The sequence below is a fragment of the Seriola lalandi genome, unplaced genomic scaffold, assembly GCF_002814215.2.
Source record: "Seriola lalandi dorsalis isolate HSWRI2012SDOR001 ecotype SW California unplaced genomic scaffold, Sedor1 jcf7180002054692, whole genome shotgun sequence".
NCBI classification, from domain to species: Eukaryota; Metazoa; Chordata; class Actinopteri; order Carangiformes; family Carangidae; genus Seriola; species Seriola lalandi.
Window position 1 is genome coordinate 3,275,074 of NW_019525245.1, and position 21,798 is coordinate 3,296,871.

Consider the following 21,798-nt stretch of genomic DNA (forward strand, 5'->3'; position numbering starts at 1 on the left):
GGGGGGGGTGAGGAGGAGGAGGTGGGGGAGTGGACGGGAGTGGCAGTAGGGCCGGGGGATTGGAGGGGCTTAATAAAACGGTTGCGATCCACTCTGTGCTTCAGAGGTTTATGTCAGCAGTAGGAACAAACTTGGCTCATGGGTTGTGGAAATATAGAACTGAGGACAAGCAAACAGGTCGCAGTTTATCGCACCGTGCTGGAGGGCTGGTCACAATAACAGAAATGGGCTTTACGGAGGTGGATTAAAATACACAATCACAAACTTTACTGATTAAAGCTTGCTTCTTTAACAGTTAAGTAAATAATTCTTGAAGTAGATCTCCCCCTGCCCATCTCTTCCCCTGCAGTCTTTGCTGGTCCTTCATCAGATCTTACAGACTGGTCAGGGAGTGTCTTAATGCTGTGCAGTGCTGCATGTATTCAAATTTAAGAGAACAGGAGAACAGGTCTTTAAAGTCTTGGTGCTGGAGTTTTACACATTTCCACGAAACAGCCTTGAGGAAATGGCTTTCATTAAAGTGTAGAGGAGTTATGAACCAGTTTCTCACCTTTTAATATGACGTTGTCACAGGTGACATAGTTATTGTGCAATAAGTATGTTGTAGTATATCTGGATCTAAGAGGAAATGTAAGAGGAAGTTGTTTTGTTTTCCTTGGAATGTGTTGCTCTCCAGAAAATAAAATTCACTACCACATAATTGAAAGATCACTTCACCAATTGTAAAAATGATTCAAAGAATCGAATGTGTCTGCATTCTTAACACAAATTGAACATCACTGGAAAGACCTCGCAGTCCATGTTGACCTGATTTATGATTATATTGATTATGATATCAATATGCTCATTAGCAATCAGTGGCAAATTGAAGACGGCATACAACAGTATCAGTATACAGGAATGTGATACAAATTGTCAGTCAACGGGGGTGTTGACAATTGTCTCTTAAGTAGATAAAACAGCATAAGAACACAAACTTGGCCTGTCAGACTGTGAAAGAGCGACAGATACAGGGTCAGAGTCCGATGTGAGTCCAGATGTTCTCTCCAGTCAACCCATGAGCCGAGCAGTGAACCCAGTGCACAGGAAGTTAACTAGAGACCAGTACCTTTTTTAAAATTGGCTTAGCTGACCAGTATAGCACCACCCTATATAGGTCCAAATGATGAGACACATGGAAGAGAACCAACATTTTGTTTCTGTATATTATTTTCTTTTTTTTTCTTTTTTAAAAAAAAAAAAAAACTTTTTCTTTGTGTTTTTGTTCTCTTTATTTATAGAGATGCCTCGGCTTGTCTGTCATGGAAACGTCTAGTGTTTGCTGGGCAGAGTGTTTCAGACAAACACACAGACAGGCCATGGCCCAGGCTCACATAATTGCTGATAATTTACTGTTGTGCATTGCATTTAGTAAAGATGGTTCTACTGTGTATCTAATGTTTTAACAGAAATATGATCTGAAAGCAGAAGATTCGCCTTTCTATTGCTCTTCTTTTACTTGGCACCATCTTTGAAAAAAAAAAAAAAAGACGAACTGATGATGATGATGATGATGATGATGATGATGATGAGGATGATGGGAGTGCGTTTGTGTGATTATACAGCAAATGCCCAAAATTTCCATGCTTCAGTTAATCTTGTGTGACATTGTATGTTTTCATAGTAAATGCAAATAAATTACCCTGCTTGGCAGGGCGTTTTAGAAAACCCTCCTTTGAACAGCCCCCTGACAATTCATACTTTACAATACCCATAAACATTTCACAAGGTCAATGTTTCAATTCCTTCAAAATGTAAATGTCATTCAATGGCAAATCACAATGATATTGCCCACATCATTTGATAAGATAACGAGACTTGGAAGTGAGATGCATGTTTGCACTCAGCTCAGCGGAATTCCACAGAACGTTGTTGTTTATCTCAAGAGGGCGCTTCCTTGGAAATGTTGGAATCCACACGTGACAAGAACGGTCACGTCTGCAGGTACTGCTTTAAGAGCGCGTGAGCCAAGCGCACCGTCACAACAAACTCACTCAATCCAGCAGAAACTACAGCGGTGAGAACAGCAACCTGGGTCTATCCTGCAAGTAAGTATTCCTCTAACATGGCTGGTAGACGGTCTTTATATTATAGTGATGATGGTACTTTTGATTATTTAAGAGCTTTTATTTTATTAGTTACTTCATTTTTTCCTGTGTTGAATATCTTATGCGGTGTCCTCTATTAACATGGCTTGTCATGCTGTGTGCTGCAGGTTTGTCTCTCGGTCTGGTGAAGGAATACACACTCATCTTCCACATCATCCTCTACATCTGCACTGAGGTCACCATGTTCACCAGTGAAGAGCTCGAGTGTGTTGTGTGCTGCTACGAGTACTCCCGCGGTGAGCGGGTCCCACGGGTCCTCCACTGCAACCACACTTTCTGTGCGCCCTGCCTGGAGCAACTGTCCAAGCTGCAGGGAGTTATCCGCACAGTCTCCTGCCCTCTGTGCCGCTGGATTACTTGCACACGGGCCAGCCTCACCCTGCCCGGGTCCCTGTGGGTCAACACGGAGATCTGGGACCAGATTGCAGAAGATCACCCGCGGAGGAACGATGAATCAGTGGAGCATTTGAATGACACACAGACCCAGCTCACCAAGCCAAAGCTGTAAGTAGAGGTGTTACTTCAGGCTTCTTTGTGAGTGGCTGCAATGTTACTTCAGCATTAATGATAGCTTATTCAAGCCTAATATCTAAACAAATCTCTCCTCTTTTTTGTTAGCTCTGATTCAACGCCGTCTGGCTTCAAGTTCACACTCAAAAAGATGTTCAGCTGTTTTCTGCTGCAAGGACAAACAATGGAGAGCTGCTGACACTTTAAACAGCCGAAGAAGTTTCACTTACAGCTCCCTTTCTCGTCATGTGTAACTTGACGGACCTGCAGCGAGTCTGCAGCGCAGGACTAAGTGTGTTTTGCATGAGCAGAGCAGCACGCAACAGAGCAGAGGTCTCAGGAGGCCTGTGAGGAGCCAAGGCCGGGACAGCTTCAGGTTTTGTGTGAGGTGTTTAAAGTACTGTGTTTTTGTGATGCACTTGAAAAGAAAATTTGCACTGCCTCTAAGTCAGGAGGTTCTCTGTGAATTTGTAGTAAAATACTGCTGTGTAGTTTGTTGTACTCTAACTGTGAAATATCAGAGAATCTATTTTTAAACTTAGTTTTTTACAAAGCTGAAGTGTGAGGAACTCGATCTGATGTAAAAAATGTCATTCAGTGGAATAGGGGATACTGTGATTTGTAAAATATTACATAATACATTGTAAATTATTCTCAAATTATTTATATATGTATAGTGTTTCGTTAACTATATTACATTTTTCCCCACATGCATTTTGGTACAACTGTAAAAAAACAAAAAAAACAAGTGTCATTAACATGACAGATTCAGATCCTCAAAATGACTATGAATTAACTATGCTTTATTTATATAACTTAAATGAAATCATAACTATTGAGTGTTTAATGTCCATGTTTAGTCAGTTAATAAACATCATCTGTGAACAAATTGTTACTATTTGGACCATGAAGAATAATGTCGTAGCAGCCAGATATGGGCAGCATTTTAATAAAAGATGTACACAAGTATTTCTTGATGAGTGTCCAGTGTTTATTTGACTTAACCTGAGAGAAAAACGTAGATACAGTTTGTATTAAAATAGATAAATGTGCTGCATAAAATATGTTACCACCTGGCACAGGGCTGGCAACAATAAGGGAGGCCAAACACAGATATATCAATCAATCAATCAATCAAGTAATTTATTTAACTCAAATTTACCAAAATACTAACAAAACGTTGTGGTGTGTAAGTAAGAGCGATATCAGTCATGTTAGAAGTGTATGTGTTAACGGTGTGATGTGTAAATGTCACTTAAACTTAACAGAAATATTTCAGTTTCATGCAAACGCACGGTCTGAATAATTCCTTAATAGTTTCCTTGACCAACTAAAATACTATATTACTTTAATAATGAAAATTTTAAAATTTAATGCATAAACTGATATCAACAAAATATCACTTATCTGACACATAACATGTATTTTGGACGTTGTGTGTGTGTGTGTGTGTGTGTGTGTGTGTGTGTGTGTGTGTGTGTGTGTGTGTGGTCGTGGTCTGCTAATTTTGCATCAGTTACTTAATCTTTAGGCCGGTATGTGTCGACTTTAACAGTTTTGGATTTACAGAAATATGATCCATAAATATGAACTGCTTTACAATTAAGAGAATTTATCTAATTTAACACATATTTTTTCACATTTCACCTCTTAAATGTTTGAGTTTCTCCATGTGTAATGTTTGATTCTCCGGAATATTTAAGGTCTTTCACATTTAATAAATGCATTAATGTTTTTCTCCCAATATCTTAAATACATGACATTTTTTTACATATCTATTTATTATTGATATGGGTGACTGACACTGCTTTGGTAATAAAAGCCTCATAAAGCAATCTCTCCCACATGTTTTGTATGCAAACACACACTGTGATACTGGTTTTGGTTTAGGTCCCCTTCAAAAGGCCCAAGGAGTCTCTTATCTTGCTTTTATAGTCTGTTCTCATCAGCCGCTTCCAAAATAACAATGGTGCTTGTTTGAAGTTAGAGTTATGCGGAAAACAAAGATCATCCAACACTAATGATGTAAGTCTTTCTCAGCAGCTTCAGTTCAGAGGAACCAAGGAAATAAATCATTAATTCACGGTGAACTTTTTGTGAATTCGTGGTTATTTTATTGAAAACAGTGACAGTGGATTATTTGAGCTGAAACCTTTTTCCCTGAATTAGTTCTACCAAATAGCCTCTTAACTATACTATGTTAAGATGAAATACAGTTAAATTTTCAGACATTACAACACAAAACTGATGCAAACACAACAGGGAAGGAATTACTTAAAAAAAAGTTTTCATAACCCACAGAAACCATCCAAAGATTCACCTCCTTTAACTAAAGACGGTGGCAGGAGAAGCTGCTGGAGTCTGAATTCAGACAAGATGAATGGTGACTGTAGTTATCATGTGGAAAAACATATTTAGTTTGCATACTCTCATACCCATCAGTCATTGTACAGCAGTGTGGGTCATTTGTTACAACTTCCTAGTGAGCATTTCCAAAGTCAAGGGGGGAAAATGGGACAAAAAAAAAAAACTAAACAAAACATAAAAACTGGCCATAAATCCATTTTCATAATGAGCAGGTCCTACACACTCAGGATTCACAGATAATATAGAATATTTTTTCGGTCCATGTGTAACTGGCTTTTTCATATTTCAAGGAGAGAAAGTAAGGAAAAGAAGGTTAATTCATCTTTTTTTTTTCTTCTTATTTTAACAATTTAAACAAAACCTTTTCACGTCATTCCTCAGGATGGTGATCCCACTCCTCTGTACTTCATAAATACATTCAGCACTCAGTTGATGCAGTTTAAAAATAAAGGACATGATTAATCCTGCCTAAACACTGTCACCACATTAACAGACTATCACATGTGCACTTAAATTAACATGTATCCATCACAGTTTTCACCACACCTTTCTCTTATTCGACATCTTCATGGACATTCCTCTTCCTACCTCACACTGACAACAACATAATTTAAACATAGTAAAAGACATATTTGTGAGTAAACAGAGACATGGGTAAGGTACAGTCATTATTATATCAGCTAAAAACACAGGGCCTCGCTGGATTAGTGTGAAAACTTTGTAACAAGGCTTGTGACTTGTAACTTGCTCTGTCAGCTTCCCAAGCCCTGTGAGTCAGGCGTCTAAAAAGCTCCCCTAAAGTGTCGTCGCAGCTTGTGACAGGAGGATAATCTCTCTTCACACAAAACCTCAAGATAAACAGGTTTAAAATACATTAACCACAATGCCTTAATTGTACATCTGGATAAGATGGGGATAAAATATGAGCTATAAACAATATTTTTAAAAAAGGGAAAATAAACTGATACAATATCAAATAATACCAAAGAACATTTCAAAAACACTAAAACAGTCCACAGTTGGAGGTTAAATTCTGCCTTGTGGACAAAAGCAGCAACAAATAAGTGACCAACAGTTATTCTACTAGAAATACAGTTTAAATGTCCCTTTGTGATAGTATGTGGGGAAGTAGACTTTTTCTTTCCTCTGTTCCAAGTGTGTGTGGCTCCCTATAGGTAGGGGTACTGTGTGAGGCGCCTGGGGCTCAGCTGGTAGGCACTGTAAGCCTCGGCCCGGGGCGTCACGCTAACGTATGGAGAACCAGTGGCGAACTGATGCTGGTAGGCTGCGGGGAGGCCGTGCAGCAGACTGCTGACGGAATCCCTGCGACTGGCCGAGTCTCTCCTGGAGGAAGAGGATGAGGTGTATGTTGCTGCATAGGCGGAGGGGGAGTGACCGTGGCTGCTGTGACCACGGCCCAGCAGCTGCTCCATGGCCTGAGAAGCTGAGGAGAGGGCGGTGGAGGCTGGGTAGGAGTACAGACTGGGGCCGGGGGCTGAGGCTGACGTCAGGGCGGAGACCTCGGGGAAGTTGTAGTGAGAGGCTGAGACGGCCGGAGGGAACGTCTGTTGGCGACGCAGAGAAGAGTCACTGTTGGACGCCCCCGAACGCTCCTGAGATGAAGAAACCACCGGCTGAACCTAAAGAGAAATAACAATTATACATGCAGCAATGAGAAGGCAGGAAATCACAGATAGTTTTGGTGAGGTGACTATAAACATTTAGAATCTACCTTTGTTGTAACCTACAGGTGGGAAACAAAATAATTGCAACACTTGACAAGGAAACACATTCCCCTCTGGTTTTCCCTTAAGTGGCTTTAGCGTAATTGAAATCATCGTATTCCACACAGTCCAGCAGAACAGTACAGATTCAGTATCGACGTGTTCCAGCTCTTCTCGGAAACAATATGATGTTTATAATGACAGGAATTTTCAAACCCTTGACTACATGTTTGTTACAAAACTGAGCCTAATATAAATGTTACCTTTGGGAGTTCCACTAGACTTAAAATTAAGCTCTGTAGGTTTGAGCAAAGTTTGACTGCAAAGGGTTTTATTTGTACTCATCCCACCAGCAGGTTACTGACATACATTTAACTAGTCGAAGCAGCCTGTGCTTTCACACATCAATACACTAGTTGCCAACCTTTTTGTCTTGTGACTCTTTATATCCCCGCTGCACATAATCCCATGTTGTAAATACTAGTTGTGGGTGGTTAAACATCAAAGCAGTTTCCTCCTCAGATTCCTTTAGTTTATAGTTTATAGGATCACTGAAGAGGTAAAACGCTACACTAGAAAAAAAAACAAGAATGAAGGAGGAAGAAAAGTCGAAGATTGAAGATTATTGTATGCAGCAGAGGTGTTGTTTTTTTCCCTTTGCTATCCTCTCAATCACTTGACTTGGTCTCATCCCTCATTTTGGGAACCACTGCATAAGTAGACATTTAACATGAGCCCCTGTTTTGTGCCAATATTTTAAGCAGGAATTGTTTTTGCACAGATATATTGCTATGGACACATATCAATGGCAGGACATAAACGCTGAAATTTGTTCCGGTCATTCACAAACTCTTATCTGTCATTACATTGTTTGTCCAGCAGATAGCACTTTGGACTCTCTTTATAACACATAAAAAAGTTTATTTTTCTGCTGTACAATATTCTGCCACAGTAAATATCTGTGACAGTCACTCTTTCTTGACCAGATTTTATGAATCCCTGTTGTAAATGTTTGTGTGTGTGTATAAGGGTAAAAACAAATGTCTTTTGCAACTTATGACTGCTGTTTCTCTGTGTCTGTGACAACTTCCAGACTGTACGCCCTAACACAATAAAAAAGTGCAGTTCTTTGACCAGACCACCTGCAGTTTGGACAAGAATATTTAACCTTGTTGGAGCTCTATTTGTTGTCACATGTTGCACACAACAGCTTGTGTACTGCATAAACTTTTATAGCCGATATTCTCACTCATGTTCATCTTCGTAGCAGCCACGTAATGGGACAGGGGGCAGACCTCTTGGTATATTTATCACAGTGACACCTTATTACAAAACGTGTAACAGAAATGCACATAAAAGTTTATTATGGCCACGACTTGGCAAAACAACCAACACCAACACAATCTCACCTGGCTGAGGTTCAGGGGGTGTGACTGGCTTGGCACCAGTCCATGACGCTCAATGCTCTCCCCTGAACTGCATGGCTGTCGGCTGGATCTCTTAGGCTTCATGTAGTTCACTGGGGATAAAAAGTTGTACATATTAAATTATGCTGCTTTTTCACCCAAAATAAAAACTACTGATCGCACACAAATAAAGGCACAGGATCGACCCTCACCAGTCTCTAGGCGTCCACGTGAAGCTGTTCCTCTCTCAGAGCCCTGGGTTTTGACTGAAGGTGCCACCACTGCTAGAGACTTGACTTGGCGGGATGACATGGTGCTAGCGGGGTTAAGTGTGCGGGGCAGAGGAGTCAGGGGGCTGGCTGTAGAGGAGTCCGAGTCGTGCACCGTCACACAGCTGATAACATTAGTGCGCTGGCTCAGACCAACACTGTGTGAAGAGAGGAACAGTGTTATTTCACAGGTCATAGCAAGGAAATGAGATAGGTATATCAAAGCAATGCTGTCTAAATCAATAAAGCCCTGGTCTGGTAATGGAGTCAAACAACCCCTGCCTTTCATCTGTTCTCTTGCAGAAAATATGTCATGGTAGTACGGGATAGTGCCAAGACACAGGATAGTTTTTAAATTAGAAATATCTGACTAGCCCTGTTGCAGCTAAGATGGAGAACATGAGGTGACAATGGGAGCCTCAGAAAATCCCAGATGTCTGTCAGGGATGCTCAGAAAAGAAACATTACACATATGTTTAGAGCAGCGGATTATCTTTTTCTCACCTGGCGGGATGGAACTTGCGCTCATCTTCTGTGTCGGTGTCGCTATGAATGGTGATGATGCTGACCGCTGGGCTGGGTGTGTCGGAGATGATGATTGGCTGGGACAATGTGGCACTGGAAATGGGTGGGGTCACACCACTACTGCTGAGTAACGATGCAGCAGATAAACCCCTGGACAGAGAAAAAAAGCAAATGCTGAATTTTAAGTATGATTTTTGGTCATCGTGATGACACATAAAAACCATAAGACAAAGGAATGTGGAAAACTCTGTTAAAATCTAGTGGAGTGACATTTGCAGAGGAGAAACACATAATGTTACAAGAAAATTAACAATTTGAAACCAAAAAGGCATTTTCAGTACAAATTCATGATTTGTTTTAATTATTATTATTTATCATTATATATCAGAGAAAAAATCTGCAGGGCTGTACCAACCTGTTTCTGTTCTCTCCACGTCTGGCTTTCACCTTCTTCCTCTCCTGCTGAGTCCTGCCTTGGTTTGTGCTCCTGTCCAAAATCAAACAAGTTAGTGATAGACACCACTGTTATAATGATAACATGAATGGTGAACAAAGGAAAGCCTACTATTCTGATGGGACTCGTGACGTTGAGTAGCCACGTTAACCAAAGATATACTGATATACTGTAAGCAACTATAAAACCAAGAGACTTGGCAAAAATGACTAATTTAAATCTGCATTTGATAACAATCTCTAAAATGACTGAAAAATAGTGAACTTCAAGCATTGTGTTTGTGTGGGTCTGGACTACAACAGTCAATGGTTGACTGACCTCCAACTGTGTCCTTGCTGTGCGTTAGCATCTGAGTGAAGTGTTTCCAGGGGAGATCCAGCGACATTTGACTGGTGGGCAGAGCTGTGGATGGCCACGCCTGGGACCTGCTGCCATGATGATGGTATGAGGATTTGTTGAGTGCCAGTAGGCCAGGCCTGCTGAGAAAAACAACAGACACTGATGCTTCAGAACATGTAATATCAAGGATTAGCTATTTATGAATCGACATAAATTATTTGATTACTGGAATGGGCCAGACAAACTGAGCCATGCTGAGAAACAAACCCAAAGACTGAAGACAAAGAGGCAAAACAATGGGCAATCTCTTCTACAGGCAAAAGCACAAAGCTAGATAAGCGAGCAACCTTTCCCAAGCCATTCCCTTATTTTAGCATAGCCCTGCAACAAATCCACAGGATGATACCATGCAAAGCACAGATGATGAGACACTGTAAACAGTCAGATCAGATATAAAGACAAGTATACACAGAACCATGGTGCCTGTTAAAGAAGAAACACTGAAGAGAGAGATTAGTTTAGTTCACTGATGCCAAACAGTCTGCTGATAAGCTGTCTTGGGAAAAGGCATGCCACATGTTCTGGGGCTGAAACAAGAGACGTGTGTCAGAGAGTCAGGCTGTTGAGTATGGATTTTAGTGAGCTTTGTAGCTGCAACCTCCTCTGCTGAAATCAAGGATGGGCAGGACAAGAGAAGCTGCAAGCAAAGCGCAGACCAACTCAGCAACACATGCGCTCCATGCCCTCAGCACACCTATGGGGAAAGACTGTGAGGGAGGGAATGAGAGAGTGTGTGAATGGTGCGGGGAGAGGGTGTCGTCTGGAGTGGAAAGATTGTAAATTTAGTCAATTCCGATCTAATGTCACAACGGGGGATTTAAAATCATGAACACCAGGAAGGATAATGGTGATCAAAAAACACCAAAAAAGAGCCGTTTGATTTTCCATTGACCAACCATGATTCTGACAACCATGACAAGTCCACATGAGAAGAGGGAGAATGTAGAAATATGATACGGAAAATAAAGACTATCCCCATACAACATGTGGCAGAGAGGGAGAGGAAAAATGCAAACAAATGAAAAGAAAATGGAAAGTGGGGCAGGAGAGAGATGGCATTGTTAGTGGTAGAGGGAGTGTGCATGTGCATGTCTTTCTTCAGGGATGTCATCTTTGCTTTACCAGCACTGTGGCTGTGTGCTCCAGGAGGGTGGGCCGACCCACCCCGGCGCCCAGCCCGAGGGGCAGAGAATACTGGGGGGCTAAGCCTGCTGAGGGTGGGTGCAGGGTGGCCACCATCAGGGGTGTGCAGGAACCCTGGAGGAGGGAGGGAGGATAGGGGAGGGCAGTGTTAGGGTAGGATGAAAAGTTATGTCCTTCAAGGCTGTATCTGATTTAGACGAAGGGACAGCGCGGATAAAACCAGCTGCACAAGAGATGCACACTCGTACCACTGGCCATCTGGACACCTGACCTCTGCAGGGTGCAGCAATTAGTCCTAATTTTAGTGAACAGCAATTAACTAGCTTTTTTTTGCGCCAGATTAGTCTCCCGCACTATACATCTGGCCTCCATCCCAGACAGGAGACTGGGAATAAGAGAGGCCTGGCCCAGAATGACAGTCCAAACAGTTTTGGAAGCAAACCCGAGGCAGGATGCAATCAGCAGAAACACAAACAACAAAAACAGTGTTGACTGTCACTCAAGCCACATCTTCTGTTATTTCAAAACTCACTCATATAAATGCATTGAAATGACCAACATCCTCACTGAAAGGAAACTTTTTATTGAAGAACATAATCCTCTCTTCTTCCCCATTAAACTTTTTCCAGGTGTGCTGGCAGCGAGAGGAGAGGGGGAGAAAGGCGAAACCCAACAGGGAGACTGTTTGGATGGACTAATTAACCATGAATGAGCAAAACTGGGCACCACTGCTCCCAGCTTGGTGCTAATGACATATCATTCATGGATGTTGCCAGATTTTTACAGCAACCTTGAGTTCAGATACTGATGGATGGATGACAAAAACATGTGCTTGCGATCACTGTTAAGGAAAACTGCTGTCAATGAAAATAAAGTTACACAAGGTGTAAATAGTTACACAAGGTGTAATAGTTACACAAGGTAAATAGTGTAAAATGAAAATTGTATAATGCTGTAAATAGACTAACCTAATCCAAAAAACCATTTTCCAATATGCAACTTCCACTCTCTTCCTACCAGAGATGTGAATATGATGCAGGTCTATACAACATGGTTCAGCTGTCACCTTGATTGTCATTGAAACAGTTTCACGGAATAACACTAAAATATGATCCAATAGCAATTAAATTTCAGTTGCAGTCTCTCTCCTTTCGTCCATACACACTCCCTCTTTCTTAGAAGTCAAACCTGTGCTGTCTCTTTGTTGATTTTTCTCCATCCCTCTCACAGCTTTTTCATAGTTTTTTCTTTATTCTCTTTCTCTCTCTTTTTGGGGAGTAGGTTATATGACATTTGAACGTCAGTATCATTTCCATCCCAGAGAAATGTAACTTCACTAAACCCAGCTAGAGGTTGAAGAGTCCTGGTTGAGAGTTAGGTCAGCTGACACGCTGAACCATTCAGACTGCCAATGCGGTTTTGAACCACATCACTGTGTCGGTCCGAATAGGATATTCTTCAATTTCTTCATTCATCTTCATGTGGGGACATGAGCCAGACAGGCTGTTGGTAGTAATCACTTCTGCAATTTACCAGCTATGGACTATGTAAAGTTCCTGTAACTCTTAGGTCACAGCTCTACTGGAAACAAAAGGTGCAATATTCTCAGGTTAATCCTCAAAAAGGTTACAAAGGTCTTACATGTGACACTAATTTTGCCACCAAGGTGACCCCATCTCTACTGTGATACTATGGGTCACCCAAAATGAAAATGACAGGAAAGAAATACACAGGGCTGTGTCTCTTATTTGGTGGTACATTCGTGCATACCAGTAAATAATACACATCATTACATAATTAATCTTTATATAACATATATAACATTTTTGAAAGGACAAGCCAGCTCACAGACAAATTTGACATACACACCTCACAAACTCTTACCTGTGTGAGCATACTTGGCTGGATCTGCAGTGACTGAGCAGATTGGTTCTGAGGTACTATAGGTACAGAGTTATCCATCCTCACGGGGAAACTGGAACTCTTACTGGATGGCTGTAGCCCTGGAAATGACATTCCCACAAAAAAACAATGGTCAATAAATGATATGAGAATACTGATGAAAAACACAGTCACAGTATGTTCACATGCATAAGTTGGTTACTATGGCACATTAACTCCTTATTCAGGTTCTGATTTTTCAATATGTGTAAAGACATGTCTTCAATTCAAGTGATGGAGTAATCAAAAAGGTAGATAAAAAAAAATCCAATTATCAAAGTGCCGGTAGAGACAGCCTGACACAAATCAAAGTGGATAATCCATTGATGAGCACCTTCACAATACTGAAATCAAAATAAACCACTGTGAGGTTTCTTGATATTTGATTCACCTTCAAACTTGACCCCACTGAAGCCCCTTGTGTTGTTCTCAGTCTGCATGCTACTATATCACTTACCTTGAATAGTGGAGGGTGGGCAGACGATGAGAGTCTGCTGGAAGGGTTCTGTCTGACTACACAGCCCAGCAGGACGTGTCGGAATCGGGACGCTCTGTTGAGCCAGCCCGGGAATGTTGATGGTCGCTTGCTGATACAGAGCTGGCTGGTAGTTCAGCAAAGGCACCGCTCCCCCCGCAGAAGGCACCTGTTAGAGACATTAAAAACATCACTGATTAATACTGGAGGACTTAGGCCTCAATTATAATCCCTTGCGGACGTGCATATGAACAGCTGCGGACATCACAAACGTGTAGTTCTTATTATACTACTCTCTGGTCTACCTAGGGCCCACTTGGAGGATGTGCAAGAAGAAGAGTTGCATTGTCTGCTGAAATTAACACAATCACATAAAAGAAAAGCGCAGAAAGCAACAAAGTGGTGTGTGCGGCCGCTCATTAACAAGACCAAAAATGGGAGTTCAGCATGTCGGTACAGGAAATGCATTCAATGGATGAGAAGTCTCATGAGTATTTTCGGCTGCCTATTTCATTTTCTGGCCCACAGCATCGGTGAACGTATCCAACATCAGACAACACACCAAGCTCCAGTCACTGTGGCAAAAAGGTTAGCAGTGACTTTATGCTATTTAGCTGCTGGTTGTTTTCAGGTAAGTGTAGCTGCAAGTTACAGACTAGCCAGCTGCACTGTCTCAAAGATCATTCCAGAGGTGTGCCAGGTCCTTTGGGACACTCTGCAACCGCAATTCATCCCCTCCCTGTCCCTGACACAGTGGTGGGAAATTGCACAGGATTTCTGGAGAATCTGGAACTTCCCGCTGTGTCTTGGCGCCATCGACGGGAAGCATATCATCCTCAGAGCCCCCCAAATACCAGTAGTGACTTATGGGGAATTATAAGGGGAGTACTTCACTTGTTCTGATGGCTGCATGTGATGCATGTATTTCTATAGCTCCTAGACCTAACATAAAGGTTAAATTCATTTTTCAAATACTCTAACGAGGATTATTCTAAATAGTAATGTTATATAATCAAGTAATCTTGTACAATAATATATAATCATATAGTGTAGCAAGACTCACCTCATTTGACCAAAATATAGAAGTCAAATGAGATGATACTCCTATTTTTGACCTTTGGATTTATTCTTGACTGTTTTTGGGAGACAGACAGTTTAAAGTTTACTTGCCTTTATCGACTTATAAATAGGACATTGTCATTATCTTGTTCTTTAATTATCTACATAGTGACTCTTTATATTGTATATTTTCATGGGGGATCTTTTAGTCCACAAAATCTAAACAAAAAACATCTACAATAACAGGAAGTTTACTCAAAGTTAACCCTAACATAACAGGCATAACTTCAAATTTGATTCACATTAACTCTACTGGAAAGTAGGGAGTCTGTGTGGAAACAAGGGAAACAATAGGGGGAACAGAAATATTCCTGCCTTCTGCACCGCCTCTTCCTTGCCTTCACAAAGCTGTCACTTAAATATTTCCTGCTGACACACACTTTCTCCTTTTCCCAAAGTCTAGGTAAATTCCCTCCACAAATTATTGCGAATTATTGTTTTAAGTTGAATTATACAGATACAGGTAGCGACAGACCTCTCCACACAGTTTCTCTTCAAATTCAGCATCCATTTCAGTTTTCCAATGCATGCGCAGTTGGTGCACTTATAACGCAGTGGCCATGTGGACTTCACAACATATTGAAGGGTACACCGACATCCGCGCACACATCGATGACAAACGTCGTGTCACTCGGGCCTCAGCGGACCCTTACAGTCTTACAGGTCCCTAAACATATGTAAGAATTTATGGTGAAGTCATGGGTCATACCTGGTTATGCTGGTTGAGTTGGCTACTGAAGGTAACAGTGAGGTTGCCCGCTGCAGCGCTGGGGACGGCATTGGTGGAGTACAAGGATTTTCCACTGTCATAGGAGCTTCGGCGCTTGCAGATCTCCATGTTCTGGAAGCACGACTTCACACTGGAGAGTATTGAGTGACAACGTTTCATTACATTTCAGTTAACACTCACCTAAATGAGCATATCTACATCTTAGTACACAAACTTACTGGGAGCTGTGAGGATAATCCATGAGGTGGCTCATTGTGACAAAGGGGTGACCCAGAGTTTTTGTAGGTGTGATCCTTTTGTCAGCATCCAGACGGAGCATCCTCTTCAAGAGGTCTATAAACTCTCGTCTATCAGCCTTCTCAGCTAACATGTCAGTCCCTTCCAAATGAGACGACAGGTTGACCTGGAATTCACAAAATAACCAGCAGATCGGTCAAACAAACAATATCATGTATAGGTGGTGTGATTTCCTCCTTTGTGCTTTTGAGTACGCATAAACAGTGTGAAATCCAGTTCTAAAACTATAGTGCACCATATTAAATGTAATGTGAAAAATCACATCTACCTGCATCATATCATCCAGACAGTTGAAGATATACTTCCTGGCCTCCTTGGACTTGATGCCCATTTCCATCTCATGCTCTGCTGGGGTCTGGAAAAAGAAAATAATGTCTATTTATCTTTCAAGGCAAAAATTATTTGTCCAAAAATTATTCAAATGATGTACAACTCCAATAAAAAAAATCCTAATCAGAAGGAGCATCAAGGCTTCTTTACGTTTTGATATATTTAGCTGTTTTCAGATACCCCCAACACATTTTTTAAAGCCTGCTTATGTTTTCAGCATGATTTTATGTGTGGTTTTATTCACCTTTAGCCTCCAGAGTGGGTAGCTGGAGTCAGGGCCGCGATTGAAGAAGCGGCTGGTTTTAGTGCCGGCGCTAAGAAGATACTCTGCTGGTAGGCCTTGAGTCTGGGAAATGTAACGTATCTGCAAAAAACACAAAACAGTTTGTTGCCACGCTTGTTCTTCTACAACACTTAATGTGAGTTTGGACAAAGCACCTACAGTACTTCTATGACCTGTTACCAATGTAAGAACTTGCAGCCTTAACTCTGTCTCATAGATTAGCCTTTCCCATTTGAGCATTTTCCTCATACACTGACAAGGCCTGGAAAACACAAACATTAATACTGACCTGGTCGTACTCAGAGGCTCCAGGGTAGAGAGGCCAACCCAGAAACAGCTCAGCTATCACACAGCCTAAAGACCACATGTCAATGGCCTCACAGAATGGCAAACCCAATATTATCTCTGGAGCCCTAGACAGCAAACACAGGATTAGAGGACTAGTACCACAGAAAGGCAGCTGAGCAACAAGTTGTATCATAAAAACATGGCTAATTAATAACAAAGCTGGATTTCTTGCCACGTACCTGTAGTATCGAGACTGTAAGTAGGTTGAGCAAACAGCCTTGGACACATGACTTGCTGAGCCGAAGTCAATGACCTTCACCCTGTAGGGCTGTCTAAGAGGGTCGACCAGCATGATGTTCTCAGGCTTCAGGTCTGCATGAATCAGACCCAGGCTCTTCAACTTCATTAGCGCTGTAGCCACCTAAAGGTACAAACACACATATTAATGTAGATCTAACACTATGAATGAAAAATAAATGAAAAAATATGAATCTCTGTTTCCCAACCTGCTGTAAAATGGGTCTAATGTGCCGTAGGGGGAGTGGGCTGAACTTGCTGTGCTTGAGAAAGTCATACAGGTTCTGCTCGAGCATCTCAAACACCAGGCAGGTGTGACCCTTGTGTTGGAAGCATTCATATGAACGCACAAAGTTGTACTCATCTGCATTCTCTGCACTCAGCCGGTTCAGGATGCCCACCTATGAAAGAGAAAGGAACAACTCTTAATGCAAGTATAATGAAATGCATTATAATGCTATTATGTGTGGGCCTGTTACAGTGGTTTCAAGTTTAATTTTGCCTATTTGCTCTGAAATTATTAATATAGCTGAGGCTCCGACTGTTTTAGCTCTTTATCAGAAATTATCTCTGTCCGTGCTAACACACCTGAAAACGCACATCACATGACCAGTCCTGTACACTGGACATACACATGACGGTGTAAACAGGAAGCAGATAGTTTGGTAGTTGCAGATAATGCTAGAAATGAAGAACAGCAAAGGCAGTTGTAGCATTTTTCATTCATTTTTTAGAATTTAACCCCACACCCACTGCTAGGAAATATATAATCAGTTTAAAAGATCCTGCAATTTGCTGGAAATGTAGGGAGGATCAGTGTATGCTGGTACATACACTGTGGACTTGCTCCACAACTAACAAACACGTCATTAACGCTTGTAATTTGGTATCCACGTTGCATTCATCACTGGTAGTTATGACTGATAAGACCCAACAGGAGGTGAGGCAGGTGTCTGCACCATTGTTTCCAAAGGTCTTCGTTTCTGCTTGTCCAGACTACAATGCAACCCTAGAATTTTCAGACTAAAACTGGGTCAGCGGTGTTTCAAAAAGTCTCCGTTTTAGGGGCAGTGGTGGTGTAGTGGATGCCATTCATTTTAAAACTACAATGTAATAGTGTGAATATAGCCTGAACGTCATTAGTACCAAGCAACTCCTATCAGGTGCATTTCAGTTAATGGCCCTAAGCAACAACACAGCTGTGAGGCATCTGCGAACAAGGATGAACCCATGTAAACACCACACTATAGAATCCTGCTTTTATAGTGTAACTGATCATTTCCAACACAAACTATGACACAGGAAACTGCAACATTGATAAACTGGTTTAGATGTAATGGGAAAAAAAAAAACTTAACATAAGATTCTTAGATATTAACTCAAGTAAAATACATCTTTGTCATTTAGTGACTGTCAGGTATATCAGATAGCTACGTATATTAGGACATTTTAGTATCATAAGTTAATAACTATATGCAACTATTTCACATTATCAAAGTACTTGACCCCTGGAGTCACAAATATTCTATCAACAAAATGATATCTAGTTACCTCAATTTGGCCCTGACGAGCATACGACGGATGGTTCTTCAGGATCTTGATGGCCACAATTTCATTGGTGCCCCTCTTCCAGCACTTGGCCACTTGTCCAAATGTGCCTCTTCCCAGGAACTCCAGCACTTCATAACTACAGGACACTGAGCAGAGGATCTCATGCTGCACTAGCTGATAATCTCCTTCACCATTGGAGCTACTGCTCTTGGTGGTTGGAGCTGAGTGGGGTATAGACTGGCCAGTGCCCCCTCCTCCACCACCACCTGTACGGGTGGAGTATGTTGCTGCAGGAGCTGAGAGCTCCTCTAATATTTGGACACTGCCACATCCACTCCCACTGCCTTCACTGGCCTCCTCTATCTTTCTTTTCTGCCCATGTCTGTGCCCCCTGGTTTCAGAGGACGTCTCAGCATGAGCATAAGAGGAGGACGTCGCCTGCTCAGTGACTCGCCGACTGGAACCACGGGGAAGACTGCCGGTGCTATCTGCTGCACGCACCACCACTTGACCCCTGGAGCCAGGAGCCGCAGGAGGGAAGACCAGGGATGGTGCGAAAGGTGGCACAGCCATTGCAGGTGTGAAGGTGTATGCTGACTGGCCTGCTATGGAGCTGTAAGCTTCAGTGGTGGACACATCCCAAACGTTGCTCTCCACCTTCAGCTTCTTAACGCGGCAAAAGGCACTGGAGGAGATCGAGGGGGGAGAGAAGACCTGCAGCTGAGAGCTCATAGCTGAAAAGAGATTGACCAGAATTAGAAAGATGAACCACAAAGATCACAGTTCACATTATCTTGACATTTCATAGGGTGAATGATTGATCAGAAATAATCAGCAGATTAAATCGATCATAGAAAACTTAACTGAAAATGTATAACCTTCATGAAGGTATGATTTAGGGCTGCACAATTAATCAAAATACAATCGAAATTGCAATATGGCCAACTGAAATATCCAAATTGCAGGAGCTGCAAAAAAATCGCAAGTGCTGCAACTTTTTTGACAAAAGCAAAACGTGTCAAATTGTTGTGCATTCTTGGCACCATAAGCGTTGTGATGCTACCTGGACTAAAATATATTTTCCAGACGTAAGGGAACATGTTTCTTTAGTACAACAAAAATCACATCATCATTTTCACTTTTTTTCTGTGAAAATTAAATGGAAAAAATGACCATTCCGACTGAAATCACAATGGCATATCACAATCGCAAATAATTACAATATGTTTTTTTTGTTGCATATCATACCTAGTATGATTTATTGACTTTTGATCTGCAGATTGCAGTTTTAGCTAGGTGCAACTAATACATGATTTTAATGACATCCAATAACTTTAACACTGACAAAAACGTAAAACAATATATAATCTGTTTAAAAGATCCTGCAATTTGCTGGAAATGTAGGGAGGATGAGTGTATGCTGGTACATACACTGTGGACTTGCTCCACAACTAACAACTACTAACAATTATTTTAATTATCCAGTAACCTGCTGGTTATGTTCTCAATTAGTCAAGACTTGCTTTGTTTATAAAAAAAAAAAAAATTTCAAGGTTATATCTACTAACATCAGTTCACTCACAAATCCATTATCAAAATATGTGCCAATTAATTTTATACAAACTGTATCAGCTCTAACCCAGATGGAAATAAAAAACTAGAATTAGTAGACCAAGTAAGATGGTATGTTTCTATCAATAATGCATCAGCAAGGAGATAGGGTGATGGCACACAGCTGACATTGATATCCATGTGACTTATGCATTTTCACAATCTCTCAGTATATTTTCAAGGGGCCTTCTCTCTTACAAAGGCCTGTGTTTTGGCTAACCCCTCTTCTTTCTCTGCTTGAATGGTGTGGAAGTTGTTTGTCTGGAAACGGGGTGTATTTTTTCTAATTTACAGTACATATATTATATTTCAAAGTAAATAATACAAAACTAAAAACTTAAACAAATAAACGTGTATGCTATAACTCTAAATTCTAAATTAAACTACTGCTAGGACGCCTCAAGCAGTGTCTCTCTCTCTGCAATGTTAAGGTGGGATCTTAAACGTCGGGTGGGCCAGTATCTGGTAGGTCTGTTTCAAACGAAACCCTTGAGTTACAGCTTTTAGTTACGATATAAACAAAGTGAATCTAAGTTCAGTGTACTGTACGCTGTCAGAGTGGCAACTGCTTTGGACCACGGTGGAAATTAAGCTGTGGTGCCACTATTAACATGTATGACCAGGATATCAAATCATACACTGTCATTCTGCTAACCACAGACATCTGTACTCCACTGACACAGACAGACTTTTAGGACCAAATCAACAAGGTAACGTTACTTAACTCGCTAAGGCTAACAAGCTAACGGCTTCAACTTTTTGAAAATATGCCTTTAAATGATTAGTAGCGGCTATTCTCACAAAAAAATAGGTTAAATAACATGGGCCGCGTGAAAAGCAACACAAAATACCGAACCAGTAATAACATACCGGATTTGATGCTATTAAAGCGTCGAAAAGCGGCTTCGTCCAAGGTTTAAATCCCACTGCAGTCTGCTGGACCAGCGTTATCCGATTAGCTTCCGCTAGCAACTGTTAGCTGTTAGCTAGGCCTGCATTGTTTCTTCCGTCGATGGAGAGCTAGGCAGCGGGTGAAGGCGTTACAGAGGCCAGTTCTCAAAGGTAAAACACAAAGGTCTCATTGTCTTACGACATTAAATTATCTACTGCTAAAATATGTACATTTGTCGATTAAAACATAATAAGTTATAGTCTAAAACCGTCTGTCTTGAGGCAGCGAAATCCACTTTTCACCGGAACAAACCACGTCCTTCATCAGCTGCGAATCTTATGGCATTTCCGCTTTCTACCGTAACTATCATGGATTTGGCAGCCGATGCACACTGACATGATCGCTATTTTCAACAAGATTTTGAAACATAAGATTTTGCTGACATAAAATGTAATTCACTGCTCTTACGAGATGCCTCCGTGTTCAAAAAACGGGTCGAGGTACATTTGAGATCGTTTTAGACCTAAAGGAAAAAGTAAACAACGTTTTACGGTAAAAAGAAATTGCCGTGACGTAAGTAGAGTATACCAGTAATTTTCTGGCAGGCCTGATACATGTTCCAGAAATCTGGCCTGACTCTAAACCCTGTGTTTGTTCCAGTGTTTTTCATATCTTAAACTCCATGACAACATAATTAACTTTTCTTTTCTTTTTTTTTTTTTTTTTTTTTAAATTAAAGCTATATTTATGAATACATTTATATAAGTGAACTCATGAAGTCATAGGCAAACTTGGGGTTAATGGACAAATTCATTATTTTTCAATACTGTTGTTGACATTTTTGTTTGTAAAATTAACTTCTTATAACAGATAAGGTATAGTTCAAACTTGGCTGACATTATGGACCTTTATATTACCAAAATATATCATAGACCTATCCTGTTATCTTCAAACTCACAGGCACAAATGTGTTCAAACAGTACAAATACAGTCATGTTTGCATAGACTGAATGGCCTGAGCAAATACTGTAGTTAGATGG

At 41.1% G+C, this 21,798-nt stretch overlaps 2 protein-coding genes across 5 annotated transcripts; one reads left to right on the forward strand and one right to left on the reverse strand.

Annotated features, from left to right (window-relative positions):
- Window positions 1–1,931: 1,931 nt before the first annotated feature.
- LOC111667867 (tripartite motif-containing protein 59-like) lies at window positions 1,932–3,626 on the forward strand. The gene is made up of 3 exons (XM_023423721.2): window positions 1,932–2,087; window positions 2,255–2,651; window positions 2,766–3,626. Exons 2-3 carry the CDS (start codon window positions 2,329–2,331, stop codon window positions 2,854–2,856), a joined length of 414 nt encoding a protein of 137 aa, XP_023279489.1. The 5' UTR covers window positions 1,932–2,087; window positions 2,255–2,328; the 3' UTR covers window positions 2,857–3,626.
- Window positions 3,627–4,748: 1,122 nt separating this feature from the next.
- On the reverse strand, window positions 4,749–21,103 carry LOC111667790 (homeodomain-interacting protein kinase 1-like). Of its 4 annotated transcripts, none has more exons than XM_023423610.2 (18): window positions 20,737–21,103; window positions 18,256–18,989; window positions 16,914–17,105; window positions 16,647–16,828; window positions 16,409–16,532; window positions 16,081–16,200; window positions 15,775–15,861; window positions 15,428–15,612; window positions 15,189–15,339; window positions 13,343–13,529; window positions 12,829–12,947; window positions 10,924–11,058; window positions 9,721–9,878; window positions 9,364–9,435; window positions 8,928–9,098; window positions 8,367–8,581; window positions 8,158–8,267; window positions 4,749–6,664 (listed from the first exon to the last, which is right to left on the reverse strand). In XM_023423610.2, the coding sequence occupies exons 2-18, from the start codon at window positions 18,985–18,987 to the stop codon at window positions 6,194–6,196; spliced, it is 3,411 nt and encodes a 1,136-aa protein (XP_023279378.1). In that variant the 5' UTR covers window positions 18,988–18,989; window positions 20,737–21,103; the 3' UTR covers window positions 4,749–6,193. The 4 variants fall into 4 exon arrangements, with proteins under 4 accessions (XP_023279378.1, XP_023279377.1, XP_023279381.1 ...); XM_023423609.2 differs by having other exon boundaries at window positions 9,721–9,881; XM_023423613.2 differs by lacking the exon at window positions 10,924–11,058.
- Window positions 21,104–21,798: the final 695 nt, after the last annotated feature.

Coding starts and splice junctions, on each gene's coding strand:
- LOC111667790 (XM_023423609.2), bottom strand. CDS start 18,987: ATGAGCTCTCAGCTGCAGGTCTTCTCTCCCCCCTCGATCTCCTCCAGT. Junction 17,106..18,255: donor CTCGTCAGGGCCAAATTGAG/GTAACTAGATAT, acceptor TCTCTTTCATAG/GTGGGCATCCTGAACCGGCT. Junction 8,582..8,927: donor CGCAAGTTCCATCCCGCCAG/GTGAGAAAAAGA, acceptor CTCTTCACACAG/TGTTGGTCTGAGCCAGCGCA.
- LOC111667867 (XM_023423721.2), top strand. CDS start 2,329: ATGTTCACCAGTGAAGAGCTCGAGTGTGTTGTGTGCTGCTACGAGTAC. Junction 2,652..2,765: donor CAGCTCACCAAGCCAAAGCT/GTAAGTAGAGGT, acceptor CTTTTTTGTTAG/CTCTGATTCAACGCCGTCTG.